This window comes from Nicotiana sylvestris, chromosome 2 (genome assembly GCF_000393655.2).
Source record: "Nicotiana sylvestris chromosome 2, ASM39365v2, whole genome shotgun sequence".
Lineage (NCBI taxonomy): Eukaryota > Viridiplantae > Streptophyta > Magnoliopsida > Solanales > Solanaceae > Nicotiana > Nicotiana sylvestris.
Genome location: NC_091058.1, coordinates 42545236 through 42561381, shown reverse-complemented (window position 1 = coordinate 42561381; position 16146 = coordinate 42545236). Strand labels below are relative to the sequence as shown.

The 16146-nt window shown below is 36.4% G+C and overlaps 1 protein-coding gene and 1 pseudogene across 1 annotated transcript; both read left to right on the top strand.

Moving 5' to 3' along the window:
* The first annotated feature begins 6912 nt into the window (after window positions 1–6912).
* On the top strand, window positions 6913–13833 carry LOC138884459 (uncharacterized). The gene is made up of 6 exons (XM_070165625.1): window positions 6913–7885; window positions 8677–8822; window positions 8994–9242; window positions 10197–10607; window positions 12136–12198; window positions 13732–13833. The coding sequence occupies exons 1-6, from the start codon at window positions 6913–6915 to the stop codon at window positions 13831–13833; spliced, it is 1944 nt and encodes a 647-aa protein (XP_070021726.1).
* A 115-nt stretch (window positions 13834–13948) lies between these two features.
* Window positions 13949–15922, top strand: LOC104214839 (low-temperature-induced cysteine proteinase-like; annotated as a pseudogene).
* Window positions 15923–16146: the final 224 nt, after the last annotated feature.

Below are 16146 nucleotides of genomic sequence, written 5' to 3'. Positions count from 1 at the left end.
AAGTAAGGATCTTTTCTCTTTTTGGGTGTGTTTGGTATGAAGAAAAATATTTTTCGGGAATATAAGTAATTTTGTTTTACTTATTTTCTGGTATTTGGTTATGCAAAAGAAAATATTTTTTGAAAAATATATGATTTAGGCATACACTATAGGAGACGAGATGGGTAAGGGCGGGGAAGGATACCATGTCGAGGTCTTGGAGCTGGGGTGGTGAGGGTAGGGTAGGGGAGGGGGTGGGGGTTTGGGGGTTGGGGTGATGGAAGGTGAAGGGTGGGGAAAGTTAAAAAATAGTTTTGGAAAATGTCTTTCCTCTTTTTGGTAGGGACATCATTTCCCTCCAATTGAAAAAAAAAATGAGTTCATGAGAAAAATACTTTCCGAAATATTTAGGCCATTCAAACATGGAAAAATTGAAAAATAATTTTGATAATATTTTTTGCCATACAAAACACACCCTTTATTAAGATGTTAAAAATAGAGGAGGGCATGTTGACCTGACAGAGAATCACAGGGCAGCGAGTAATGCACACACTAATTTGAGGTCAAACTACATAAATTGTTGAACTTCCTTTGGAGTTTTAAATCTATATTTTTAAATATATTGTAAAATCAGTTCATCAAGTATTGGACAAAACATAAAGCTTGCATTTTCAAATTTTTAAAAAAATGGTAACCGAGGATAATTATATTAAATATGAGATAAAGCAAAAAATTATTTTGAGAAACATGGTTGAGAATTAGAAAAGTGTTGAGATGAAGGAAGTGTTTGTCCTGAAGTTAGCAAAATGTCTGGAGGAAGTGTTAAGTCGTGTCAATTTATTTGTTTGGAAGAGTAGAGACAACATTGCATGTGCAAACTGGATTATATACATGTTATGATTTGACTCATATTCCCATAACATCATGGATCTACCCGTGCCTTATCGACTTTGTCAACTTCAATTTTCCCCCTCTTTTCTTAACCACAAAAGATAACATTGCAAATTCAGTATTATCTTTTCGATTCCATTTTATTCAGCCTTCGGAGGACACAATATACCTTTTACCCTTTGGTTTTTCTAATCTTTAGTCAATTAAAAATACTTATCGTCTTCTCAAAGAACAAAATTAAATTGTAGTATCACAAGTTTGAACCTTGATGACATGCTCACTATTATTCTCCAATCGTATCTTTCTAACTTCGCCATTAACTAATAACTTTTAGTTTTATGTAGTTTTGATACATATAGTTGTGATATGTAACTCCCGTACTCTATGCTACGTCTATCTAAAAGTGATAAAGTCAAAAGGGATTCCACTTGCATTTCTTCTCTAAAAATAGCACGGTCTAGCCAGTTTTCGGGCTGGTCATTTAAAAATAGCCAGCGTTTATCAAGTCAATGAAATATAGTCACTATTTTGCTACAACAGAGATCAGTCCAGCATAATATACTGGAGTTCGATGCACCTGTGTATGAACTTCCAGTATATTATGCTGGACCGATATATTATACTGGAACTCCAGTATATTCGACTGGAGTTCCATTATATTATACGGGAACTCCAGTATATTATGCTGGAGTATTTTTTCGAATTTTGAATAGTGTTTTTGTTCAAATTTATCTTTACATGAAAAATAATTATATTTCAATTAGTTTTGAAATTGAACTATTTTGAACAACTACTTGTACATCTGGCTATTTTTTAATTTCTCCCATTTCTTCTTCCTAAGAATTTTGAGTCCTAAAATAGGCCAGGATATGGAATTCAAGATTTGGGCTTTTCAATTCAATTCAGGATATGGACCAAGGACAAGGGTCAATTTGGCTTTTCAATGCTCATAATCAAGATTTTTCCTTCGTAAGTTTATAAGCGATTTATTAGAAAAATTTTCAGAAACTACTATGTTTTAGTGGTTATTAGTTAATTGTAGCTATCATTTATTATATTACTTCCTATAGTTATGTTTTCAGATTTTTTAGAGTGTATTCGATGTATTTAAGCTACTGTATTCATGAATACAGTAGCATTTCTAGGCGTGAAACAAGAGATTACAACTAACCAAATTTTTGTATTCGGGTGTATTCGACTGTATTCATGACGTGAAATATGGGATTACAGCTGGACAGATTATTGCATTCGACTATATTTACGGCATGAAACAGAGTTTTACACTGTTTTAAACGGAAAGTGAATCAATTAACATAATAGATTCCTAATATAACTCAACAAACTCAATTATAACACACAAATTTTGTATTTTCAGTTATAAAAAAATTCTCAACCGAAAAATACCCCAAAAATATAGCAATCTTCAAAGAAATTATATAATACATCTGAATACATAAATTATATTGATTAAAAAAATATACGAATACATTCATGGAATATAGCTAGACAGTGAATACAATGAAATACATAAAATACATTGAAATACAATGAAAAAAAAGACAATGAATACAATGAAATACATAGAATACAACGAGATACATTGAAATACAATATAAAAAATAATGAAATACATTGAAATATATTAACAGAAAATTCAAGTTGCTCAGCCCCAACTCTGTCATCTTTGTTCAAGAACAACCCTAATATCGTCTCGTTGAAGCAACACCACTATTCAGTCCTCGTTCGCCGTCACCTTTACCTCCGGTTGCCGACGATTAGCACGTAATTACCAGATTGAAGGCAAAGCATGTGACAGACAAGGTTTTTCACTTGATTTGAGGAAAAACCTGGAGGATCACTCGTTTATAGAGCTTTGTGCTGCCGTTGGGAAAACATATGAATTGATAAATGACCGAAATGAGGTGACCCAAGCATTATCGCAATGTAAAGATTTGACGTTTTCTAGTTTGATTGGATTCCAAGTTCAGAGTTCTGAAGACCTAGTTACCTTTATCGATGATGCTCTGACAAAATTGGGTAGTGCTTTTTCTGGTTAGAAATGTTTGTATACATTTTCGGAGGAGAAGTCGTGTTCTCTGTCGCTTATCAAAAGTAGAAGCAACTCCGGTGCCTTCATCTCCAGCCTTGATCCGGTGGAGGAGAAAGACATCGGAAAGTAGAGGGAGAATAGATATGAGGTAGGGGATAGGAGAAATTTGAGGGGATATGGGAGAGAAAAATAATACAAAACTTATTTTATGGCTTAATAGATATTTGGCTATAAAAAATCAAAAGATAGCTATGGAATATAATTTTTTAAAAGGATATTTATTTAAAATAAATAAAATATTAACCTTTGCTATAGAAGGTAATTAATCCTTTAAACAATTTTCTCTCATTTACAAATTTAATAAGTACTAAAAGTGCTTATAAGTATATATTTTAACTAGCAAAAATAATCTAAAAGCAAAAGTTAGTCATCCTCAACTTGTAATTTTTCAACTTTAAGCAATTACAGTTTGACCAAAGTTTTTATGTTATTGTAATCTCTATGCATCCTTTTCCAATACAAAACCCTAACTCTCCCCTTTTATTTCTATCATTCATCTTGTTTCAAGGAAAAATGCTTCTTTTGGTTATAACATTTAAGAGTATTTTAGTAACTTTAACAAAGAAAAAATGTTTATAAACCCATTTTGCGAAATACTTTAACTTCTTATTATCAATTTCAGCACTTCTATCCAAATACGTCATTATTTTTTTTATTTTTATAAAATTAGATTTGCTTTTAGTTGCTAAGACAAACAAGCTCTACGTAATGATTATTAGGGAAACACGCTGTTATATTCAGCCACTAATCCACTGAATATTGTAATTACTGGGATTTACTAAGCCACTCTTGTACCATAGTTTATGTCACTTATTTTCATAATATTTTTCAGAATTTAGCTCAAATAAAATCATTTTCTGCAATAATCAGCTATATAAATTTTAACACTCCTTAAATTTATAAAAGTTTCAAGAAACGCTAATTATAGAACTAAATTATTATTATTACTATTATTTTTATCTTGTTTATAGTGATATATATATATATATATATATATATATATATATATATATATATATATATATACACACACACACACACACACACTTAAATAATTGGATATACAATTATGAAAATATTAATAATTTTAATATTGTTAAGTATTAAAGGTGGGTATCACTAATTAGTAGTTAAGTCACAAAAGAAAAAAAAAGTAGGTTGAAAGCAAATAAAATAATTTTAAAAAAAATACAAAAGGCTTAAAGCCTTGGAATAAGAATGAGCGTAATTCTCATTCAGAATGGCAAGAAGCCTATTTCTAACAAACAAGGAAATAAAGAGGCGCAAAACACAAAAAAAAAAAAACACATACGCGGGGGTAGGAACAGAGGCGGACAGATATTGCAGCGAAAAAAATTCTAGGGTTCTTCATAACTCACTTATTCTTGAACTCAGGTATGTAAAATCCCCTATTGTCAATTACTCTACAGTAGTAATAGGTAAGAATAGAATAGTTAATTCCCTTCTCCCTCTATATTAACAATAGATTTCATATTTAGGTGTAGTACTTTAAAATTGATTAAAATACACTGATTGTTGTAGAAACGATTGTTTGACGGGTATAAATTGGACTGGAGTCTACGTATTGGCCCAAGGAGTATTGATGTGAGTTGATATAACTCTTTACTAAAGTGGTTTAACTCACAAAAGCACGCATACAAGGTGTTTGATGAATTGCTTAAAAGAGTTTATCTTTATTTAATTAGAGCGAGTGAGTACCCATTAATTTAAAATTGTTCTAGCAAAAGTTTAGATGATCTATTATGCTATATGTGCTTAAATTTTCAGATTTTTGTGTAATTCTTATATGCTATTTTCATGTTGAAGATTATGAAGAAGAAAGAGTCTTTAGAAATATTTTTATATGTTTATTTCATTCTTATGTCATGCTTTACATTTAAGGGCACCAATATGAGTATGTACATAATGTTCTATAAAGAAAAGATTTAGACTTGAAAAAGTCACAAGGAAGAAGTTTTAGAAAGAAAAGATTTTTGGGGAGTATCCGTTATTCTGAGAAGGGGTCATCGTCCAGTCCGAGGGTCCTGACCAAGGCATTGACTTCCTGAAACTACTTGTGCCAAAGTAGGGAGCACACGAGCCGAGAGTCTCGTTGCTGAAAATTTACTTAGCCATGCTAAGGTATGATACATGAGCGCTGAGAACCATGAAGCGAGTGGCACCTCGTGGATTGGACCTATTCGATCAGGTTGGGATCGAACCCGTGCCGATCACACGGTGACTGAGACAGAATTAAGTCAGGATAGATGGAACTCCCAAAGTATAAAGTGAAGTAATTTTTTTGTAAAGAAAGAAAAAGAAAAGAATTTCTTTTAGAATATTCGTAAATTGCTATTATGCAATTATTTTAGAATTATTCTTATAAGCTTTATGTTTTACATGCATTTAGAACATTTGCTCGTAATGTATATGTTATTAAAGTTTCTCCTCCTGTTGTTGAGACTCACTGAGTACAATGGATGGTACTGACGTTCTCTTTTGGGAACCTACGTTGGTCTGCGGTACAACGTAGGAACCGGATTTGCAGGCGAGCAGGTTACGAGTTAGGACTTCCTTCCCTTCCAGTGATATTGGTGAGCTCCGCTTTTGTTCGTGGAGTATTCTTAGAGTCATTTTCATTTAGCTATTTCTTTGTTTATCTAGAGAACTGACCAGGAAATCTCATGTCCTGAGCAGTGCGTCAGTTTATCAGTAGAGGCTTCATAGACATAGTAATTGGGTTGAGATTCATATGTTATTTTATAATAACTTAGCAATAATTCAGTAGTTACAATGAATAAAGTTTGGAGTTGATTTATTTAAATATTTCAATTAATCAAGAGTATTTGGTTAGAGTATTGCTTTGTTGCATATAAAGTGTGGAGCTATAATAGATTGAATAAGCAGAGATGGTTCGCTCGATCAGGTTCAGTGATCGAGTGTCGGTCTCGGCTTGTTTAGAAAATGGGTCGTGACAAACTTGGTATCAGAGCCTCAGGTTTATGGAGTCCTAGGGGTCTATGAAGCCGTGTTAGTAGAGTCTTGTTTATGTGTATGAAGCGCGCCATACTTATAAACAGGAGGCTACAAGCATTTAGGAAAAATCTTTTTTTTTCATACTTTAGATCGTGCAGTAGAGCATACCTCTAAGAAATTATCTAATGTATTCTTTTCTCCAAAACTCGCAGAAATGGCTCGTACTCGCAACTCTGACACCGACACTCAGGATGTTGCTCAAGAAACTATTGCTACTATTGTGGCTCGAGGCATAACTAAAAAGGCTTGAACTCAGAAAAGGAAGGGTAAATCCACAAGGGGGTTCAAGTACCCCAGGTTGAACATGAAGAAGGGGTGGAGCATGATGAGCAAGTACCTCAGGATCCAACGCCAACCCCAACAGCAGCTCCGACTCAAACAACTATATCCCCAGATGTGGGTCAGATGTTCAATGCAGTCAATAGTGCTATGGAGATGTTTAAGGCCTTTATGGCCAACCAGAACGAGAAAAGAGATAAGATTCCACCTCAAGCAAATAGGCAGAACAATTCTGAGTCCTCAAGAGTGAATGAATTTCTGAAGTTGAGTCATCAAGTGTTCCATGGTTCTATAGTTGATGAAGATCCAATGTTATGGATGGAGGGTGTTAAGAAATCCCTCCGAGTGATGAAAGTATTTGATGACAAAGCTGTGGAGCTGGATGCTTACCAGCTTAGAGATGTGGCTGGCGCTTGGTTTGAGATGTGGGAAAAGAGAGAGATGAAGATGATGGTCCACCTACTTGGGAAGAATTTGAAGAGGCCATCATGGCTAACTTTATCCCAGAAGAGGATATGGCAGCTAAGGCTACAGAGTTCGAACAACTCAAGCAAGGGAATAAAAGTGTGCAAGAGTACTACATGGAATTCATAAGGTTAGCTAAGCATGCTCCTCACATGGTTAAGACAGAAAAAGCAAAGATTCGCAGGTTTGTTAGCGGTTTGGCTTACCACATTAAGGATACGACATCAGCTGCAGCGGTAGGAATGACAGCTTTCTCATCTGTTGTGGGGTTCGCCAAGCACTTAGAAAAAGACAGACAACAAAGGAGAGAAGAGAAAGAGCATAACAAGAAATCCCGGACAACGGGCAGGTTTAATGGTACATCCAGCAGAGGCGGAAGGGATTCCTCTAATAAGGAGTCATTAGCACCAGCTCAGTTCAGTCATCAGTCAGGTGGTGGGTCTTCCTTCAGACGTACTCATAGTAATGGAAATCAGTCTCGCCAGAATCAGAATTTTAGGACATCATCCTCACATAGCCAGAGTCATGCTAAGCAACATTCACACCAGCAAAGTCTTTGTGGAACATGTAAGCGGCAACATTCAGGTCAGTGCAAGCTCGGTTTTCATGGTTGCTACCATTGTGGAGACATTGGTCATATAAAGGCCAACTGCCCAAAGTTGCAACGTAATTTCAGTAGTGGATCAACTCGTCCTTCTAGTTCCTCAGCTACTGCAGTTGCACCACCTCAGGCTCGTAGTTCTCATAATCAGTCCGGGCATGGAGCAGGCAGAGGTGCAGACCGAGTTACTCAGGGAGGGGGACAACCCCGTTTATTTGCTACACTTGATCGTCAGAGTGCAGAGGCATCTGCAGAAGTTATTACAGGTATACTTTTAGTCTGCTCACATAATGCTTATGCCATAATGGATCCAGGTTCAACATTTTCATATGTGACTCCATACTTTGCAATTAACCTCGGACTAGAACCTGAACAACTTAGTGAGCCATTCCTAGTATCTACTCCAGTTGGCGAGTCAGTGAAAGTCACCAGAGTCTATAGAGGCTGTATAGTTTCAGTCCAAGGTCGCAACACCAAAGCTGATCTCATAGAGTTAGAAATGGTGGATTTTGATGTGATCATGGGTATGGATTGGTTGTCTTCCTGCTATGCCATGTTAGATTGTCATGCCAAGATAGTCAGGTTCCAATTTCCAAATGAAGAAGTCTTAGAGTGGAAGGGTAGTTCAGCATCGCTTGTAGGTAAGTTTATTTCTTATCTTAAGGCACAACGAATGATCGGTAAGGGGTGTCTCGCCTATTTGGCTCACATTATTAATCCAGAATCAGAACCATCAGCTCTTCAATCAATGCCAATTGTTAGAGAATTTCCAGAAGTTTTCCCAGATGACCTTCCCGGACTTCCTCCCAAAAGAATCATAGACTTCGGCATTGATCTCATGCCAGACACTCATCCCATATCTATACCTCCCTATAGGATGGCTCCAGCGAACTTAATGAGTTGAGAGAACAGTTGAAAGACCTTCTTGACAAGGTCTTTATCAGGCCGAGTGTTTCACCGTGGGGTTCCCCGGTTATGTTTGTCAAAAAAAAAGACGGGTCTCTCAGAATGTGTGTCGACTATCGGCAGTTGAATAAAGTTACCATTAAGAACAAGTACCCACTGCCAAGAATTGATGATTTATTTGATCAACTTCAGGGTGCAAAGTACTTTTCAAAAATAGACTTGAGGTCGGGATACCATCAGTTGAGAATCAGAAAGGAGGATATATCTAAAATAGCCTTTAGAACTCGCTACGGGCACTATAAATTTCTAGTAATGTCCTTCGGGTTGACAAATGCTCCAGCTGCATTCATGGACCTCATGAACAGAGTTTTCAAGCCATTCCTGGATACCTTTATTATCGTGTTTATAGACAATATTTTGGTATACTCTAAGAGCAAGGAAGAACATGCAGAACACCTTAGAATAGCCTTGCAGACCTTGAAGGAGAATGAGCTTTATGCCAAGTTTTTAAAATGTGAGTTCTGGTTGCAGTCAATAGCATTCTTAGGCCACGTGGTATCTAGTGAAGGAATAAAAGTAGACCCTCAGAAGACAGAAGCAGTCAAGAACTGGCCCAGGCCGACAACGCCAACCGAAATCAGGAGTTTCTTGGGGTTAGCTGGCTACTATAGAAGGTTTGTAGAGGGGTTTTTCTCACTTGCAGCTCCATTAATTAAGTTGACTCAGAAAGCAGTTAAGTTCCAATGGTCAGACGCTTGTGAGCAGAGTTTTCAAGAGTTAAAGAAGAGGTTAACCATTGTACCTGTGCTAACCTTGCCAACAGGTTCGGGTGGGTTCACAGTGTATTGTGATGCCTCCAGAGTGGGCCTTGGTTGTGTTCTTATGCAAAATAGAAAAGTTATTGCTTATGCTTCCAGGCAGTTAAAGAATCATGAAAAGAACTACCCCACACACGACTTGGAGCTTGCAGCAGTGGTATTTGCATTAAAAATATGGCGACACTACCTTTATGGAGAGCATTCTGAAATGTTTACAAATCACAAAAGCCTCTAGTACATTTTCAAGCAAAAAGAACTAAATTTGAGACAGAGAAGGTGGCTCGAGCTATTGAAGGATTATGACATCAATATCCTTTATCACCCGGGCAAAGCTAATGTGGTAGCAGATGCACTTAGTAGGAAGTCAATGGGTGTCTTGGCCCATCTTGCAGTACAAAGGCGATCTTTGGGTCGAGAAATTCAAAAACTAGCAAATGATGGAATTAGATTGGATGAGACCGAAGAAGGAGACATAACTGCTTATGCCTTAGCGCAATCCTCCCTTGTTGCGCATGTTAAGGCTAAGCAAGACGAAGATCCGTACTTAGTGAAATTAAAAGAAGGAGTCAGAAGCAAATAAATCACTGCTTTCACTCTAGGAAGTGACGGAGTTTTGAAGTTGAATGATCGGTTATGTGTGCCTGATGTAGATGGTCTTAGGAAGGCCATAATGGAGGAGGCTCACAGTTCGAGATACTCTATCCACCCAGGTGCTACCAAAATGTATCTAGATTTGAAAGAGTTGTATTGGTGGAAAGGCATGAAGAAACAAGTAGCAGATCATGTGGCTAAATGTTTAAATTGTCAGCAAGTCAAAGCCGAGCATCAGAGGCCTGGTGGCCTAGCTCAAGATATAGAGATACCACAGTGGAAGTGGGATATGATTAATATGGATTTCGTAGTAGGTCTACCTCGCACATACCGTAAACATGATTCAATTTGGGTTATTGTAGACCGACTGACAAAGTCCGCGCATTTCCTACCAGTAAAGACGACAGACTCCGCAGAGCAGTATGTGCGGTTGTACATAAAAGAAATAGTCTGATTGCATGGTACTCCAGTTTCAATCATATCTGACAGAGGCCCTTAGTTCACGGCAAATTTTTGGCAGGCATTTCAGAAAAGATTAGGTACCAAGGTCAATTTAAGCACCGCTTTTCATCCACAGACCGATGGCCAGGCAGAAAGGACCATTCAGACTCTCGAAGATATGATGCGTGCGTGTGTTATAGATTTTGGAGGTAATTGGGATGATCACTTGCCACTTATAGAATTTGCTTACAATAACAGCTACCAGGCCAGCATTGGTATGGCTCCTTATGAAGCATTGTATGGGCAGAGATGTAGGTCTCCGGTGGGTTGGTTTGAACCAACAGAGGTGTCGTTGATTGGTCCAGAGTTTGTTTGTGAGGCCTTGGAGAAAGTTCAGCTAATTAGAGAAAGACTTAAAGCGGCACAGAGTCGTCAAAAGTCTTATTCTGACAAGAGGCATCGTGAGTTAGAGTTCATGGTTGGTGATAAGGTGTTTCTGAAAGTTTCACCAATGAAAGGAGTTATGAGGTTTGGTAAGAAAGGGAAACTTAGCCCTAGATTTATCGGACCTTATGAAATTCTAGAAAAGAAAAGAAACGTGGCTTATAAGCTAGCGCTACCCGTTGAGTTGTCCTCTGTTCATCCTGTCTTTCATGTGTCTATGCTTAGAAAGTACATCCATGATGAGTCGCATATAATACCTGTCGATACCATAGAAATTAAGGAAGGCCTGACTTATGAAGAGGTACCTATAGAAATTCTCGATAGGCAAGTAAGAAAGTTAAGAACAAAAGAATTAGCATCGGTAAAAGTTTTGTGGAGTAATCATGATTCAAAAGAAGCTACGTGGGAGGTCGAGGAAGATATGAGGAAGAAGTATCCTTATTTATTTGAGTAACAAGGTATGTGAACCTAGGTTTGACTTAACTTTTATATTTCATTTATTAATACAAGTTAGCAAGTGTTTATGTCCTTCTTAGATTATACTTAGTTGTTGTAGTAATTTAGTTTATGCCATAGTATATTTAATTTATTAAAGTGATTTACTTGTGCTAAAGTTGTTGTGCTTTAGATTCTTGTTAGTTATCGTGGTACCTCCTTGCCGGAGTGTGAGTAATTAATTTGTGAGCTGCGTATGGTGCCTATGAATGGCCTGTTATGGTATATTTGGTTGTTGTTGGTGTAGTTGTGGTATTTGTGACAGGGATATTTTTTTGGATAGTCCAATTTACAAGGGAAACTCTGCCGAAATTTTTAAAATTTTAGGGAGTCAGCCAAAATTTTGAATCCCTTGCAAGAATGAGTAGTACTAAGAAAATTTAAGAGGTTCAAGGACTTAAGGAATGATTGTTAGCGCACGAATAAGATCCTAGCAACATTCGAGGACGAATGTTTTTAAGAGAGGAAGATTTTAACACTCCTTAAATTTATAAAAGTTTCAAGATACGCTAATTATAGAACTAAATTATTATTATTACTATTATTTTTATCTTGTTTATAGTGATATATATATATACACACACTTAAATAATTGGATATACAATTATGAAAATGTTAATAATTTTAATATTGTTAAGTATTAAATGTGGGTATCATTAATTAGTAGTTAAGTCACAAAAGAAAAAAAAAAGTAGGCTGAAAGCAAATAAAATAATTAAAAAAAAATACAAAAGGCTTAAAGCCTTGGAATAAGAATGAGCGTAATTCTCATTCAGAAAGGCAAGAAGCCTATTTCTAACAAACAAGGAAATAAAGAGGAGCAGAACACAAAAAAAAAAAAACACATACGCGGGGGTAGGAACAGAGGCGGACAGATATTGCAGCGAAAACAATCCTAGGGTTCTTCATAACTCACTTATTCTTGAACTCAGGTATGTAAAATCCCCTATTGTCAATTACCCTACAGTAGTAATAGGTAAGAATAGAATAGTTAATTCCCTTCTCCCTCTATATCAACAATAGATTTTATATTTAGGTGTAGTACTTTAAAATTGATTAAAATACACTGATTGTTGTAGAAACGATTGTTTGACGGGTATAAACTGGACTGGAGTCTACGTATTAGCCCAAGGAGTATTGAGGTGAGTTGATATAACCCTTTACTAAAGTAGTTTAACTCACAAAAGCACGCATACAAGGTGTTTGATGAATTGCTTAAAAGAGTTTATCTTTATTTAATTAGAGAGAGTGAGTACCCATTAATTTAGAATTGTTCTAGCAAAAGTTTAGATGATCTATTATGCTATATGTGCTTAAATTTTTAGATTTTTGTGTAATTCTTATATGCTATTTTCATGTTGAAGATTATGAAGAAGAAAGAGTCTTTAGAAATATTTTTATATGTTTATTTCATTCTTATGCCATGCTTTACATTTAAGGGCACCAATATGAGCATGTACATAATGTTCTATAAAGAAAAGATTTAGACTTGAAAAAGTCACAAGGAAGAAGTTTTAGAAAGAAAAGATTTTTGGGGAGTATCCGTTATTCTGAGAAGGGGTCATCGTCCAGGCCAAGGGTCCTGACCAAGGCATTGACTTCCTGAAACTACTTGTGCCAAAGTAGGGAGCACACGAGCCGAGGGTCTCGTTGCTGAGAATTTACTTAGCCATGCTAAGGTATGATACATGAGCGCTGAGAACCATGAAGCGAGTGGCACCTTGTAGATTGGACCTATTCGATCAGGTTGGGATCGAACCCGTGCCGATCACACGGTGACTGAGACAGAATTAAGTTAGGATAGTTGGAACTCCCAAAGTATAAAGTGAAGTAATTTTTTTGTAAAGAAAGAAAAAGAAAAGAATTTCTTTTAGAATATTCGTAAATTGCTATTATGCAATTATTTTAGAATTATTCTTATAAGCTTTATGTTTTACATGCATTTAGAACATTTGCTCGTAATGTATATGTTATTAAAGTTTCTCCTCCTGTTGTTGAGACTCATTGAGTACAATGGATGGTAGTGACGTTCTCTTTTGGGAACCTACGTTGGTCTGTGGTACAACGTAGGAACCGGATTTGCAGGCGAGTAGGTTACGAGTTAGGACTTTCTTCCCTTCCAGTGATATTGGTGAGCTCCGCTTTTGTTCGTGGAGTATTCTTAGAGTCATTTTCATTTAGCTATTTCTTTGTTTATCTAGAGAACTGACCAGGAAATCTCATGTCCTGAGCAGTGCGTCAGTTTATCAGTAGATGCTTCATAGACATAGTAATTGGGTTGAGATTCATATGTTATTTTATAATAACTTAGCAATAATTCAGTAGTTACAATGAATAAAGTTTGGAGTTGATTTATTTAAATATTTCATTTAATCAAGAGTATTTGGTTAGAGTATTGCTTTGTTGCATATAAAGTGTGGAGCTATAATAGATTGAATAAGCAGAGATGGTTCGCTCGATCAGGTTCAGTGATCGAGTGCCGGTCTCGGCTTGTTTAGAAAATGGGTCGTGACATAAATAGTAAAATTAAAAGAAACATGATGGATTGACAAAAAATATTTGCAATAATGAGAAAAGAATGTGACTCATCCTGCGATTCACTACCATATTATATTCCCCTAATATTTTTCTTCTCATTTTCTCATTTATTTTGTGCTAAACTAATGTGGGAACAGATTTCGGGTATTGGTAACAATGGAAAAGTGACACAAAGGAGCTCTAGACTACCAGTCTTCCTCTTGCTTATACAACTACACGCTTCTAAGTTGTTTGACTGATTGGTAGCGTTAATAAGAGTCATCTTCTCCTAATAAGCTAAGTATATAATAATGTAAGAATAGCAGCAGAAATATTTCAAAATCATATATCCATTGTTTATTGACGCTGACAAAAATGGAAAATACACAAAAGCCCAACCTCGTTCTTCTTTTCCTATTTTTCTTGATCTTAGTTGCATTATCATGTCAAGTTTCTTGTTTTCGTAGTGATTCCCTAATACTAGACGGAATAAATATACTTTCAGATGAAACAGTTTTCAAACTTTTCCAAGAATGGAAAAAGAAGCATGGAAAAAGTTACAAATATGAAAAAGAAGAAGAGATGAGGTTGGAGATTTTTAAAAGTAATATGAAGTATATAATTGAAAAGACTTCAAAGAGGAAATCAGATTCAGACCATATGGTTGGCTTGACCAACTTTGCTGATATGAGTAATGAAGAGTTCAGGGCAGTTCATATTTCTAAGATTAAGATTCCCTTCAACAAGGAAAAGACCATTCAGATGAGAAATGTGGAGAGAAAACCTTCAATGACTTCTTGTGATGCTCCTCCTGCTTTGGATTGGAGGAAACATGGGGTTGTCACTGATGTTAAAAACCAAGGGAATTGTGGTAAGCATTCTTTTCTTTAACTATTTTCATGCCAGTCGTTACTTAGCCATGCACAATATTTTACCCCTGATATCTGATATCTGCATACAATTTGCAGGATCTTGTTGGGCATTTTCGGCATGTGGATCAATGGAGGGAATAAATGCAATAGTCACTGGTGAACTTATTAACCTTTCTGAGCAAGAACTTGTCAGTTGTGATTCATCCAATTCAGGTTGTGATGGTGGACTTATGGACTCTGCTTTTGAATGGGTGATCAACAATGGTGGCATTGATTCAGCTTCTGATTATCCATAGACTACCTCTCAAGGCACCTGCAATATCACCAAGGCATAAAATGTTTCTATTTCCTCTTAATATGAATCCATTTCTTACACAAACAATATGTTTTTATTATCATAAAGAAAGTCCTCATCATTTTTCTTTAACAGGAGAAGACCAAGATTGTAACAATTGATGGATACCAAGATGATGCACAGAAGGAAAGTGCCCTTCTTTGTGCTGTTGCTCAACAACCTGTTAGTGTTGGCATAGATGGATCTAGCCTGGATTTTCAACTATATACAGGGGTATCTATATTTCTATCTTTGTTAGTACTGTCCTTTTCCCTTTCAGAAATCATGACATGGATGGTTTAATGCAGGGCATTTATGATGGAGATTGTTCTAGTAATCCTGATGACATAGACCATGCAGTACTAATAGTAGGATATGGTTCTGAAGGAGATGATGAGTATTGGATTATCAAGAATTCATGGGGTACATCGTGGGGTATGGAGGGGTGTGCGTATATAAGAAGGAACACTGATTTGCCATATGGAGTTTGTGCCATTAACTCAATGGCTTCTTATCCAACAAAAGAATCGTCTTCTTCGCCATCTCCTTATCCGACTCCAGCCCTTCCCCCACCTCCCCCTCCATCTTCGCCGTCACCAAGTGAATGTGGAGACTACTATTAGTGTCCAGCAGGACAAACATGTTGCTGTGAATTGGAGTTTTTTGGATTCTGCTTCATTCAGGGATGCTGTCTTTATGAAAGTGGTGTTTGCTGTGATAAATCAGAATATTGCTGCCCAAGTGACTATCCTATTTGTGATGTTAATCAAAGCCTATGCCTCAAGGTATGACTTCTATTGTAGCACTTGAAAATACCGGAACCAATATAGGTGACCACTCCAGATGAGAATAAAAGGGCAAAATAACTAGCCCTTACTTGATCATCAATTTACCAGAGGCTGAATAGTATTTTTTGAATCTTGAATAACAGCTACTAATTGGTTTCATGTATTATTCTCATTTTTAAAGGAGTATGGAGACTATCTAGGAGTTGCAGCAAAGAAGAGAAGAATGGCCATGTACAAATCATCATGGAGTAGAAATGCAATAAGGGAGATGGATCAACCTCTGCAGTGGCAGAGGAATCAGTTTGTTGAGATGCTGAAAGCAACATCTACTACTGATGCCAAAGAAGACTCTTAGATTGCAAAATGGCTCCAGGTTCTAATGGCCAAGATTTTTAGACGGCTTTCTTGCTTCTAAAACCACAAGAACAACTCCTTGGTGAATCTTGCTTGTATCTAAATGATGATACAAGCAATTATAAAGTAGGACATTTTGGGTTTCCGGAACATATTGATGAGTAATATTTTAAATGACAAAGTTGTGACTCTCCTCTAGGTATAATAAAAGTATAAACGCCCCTA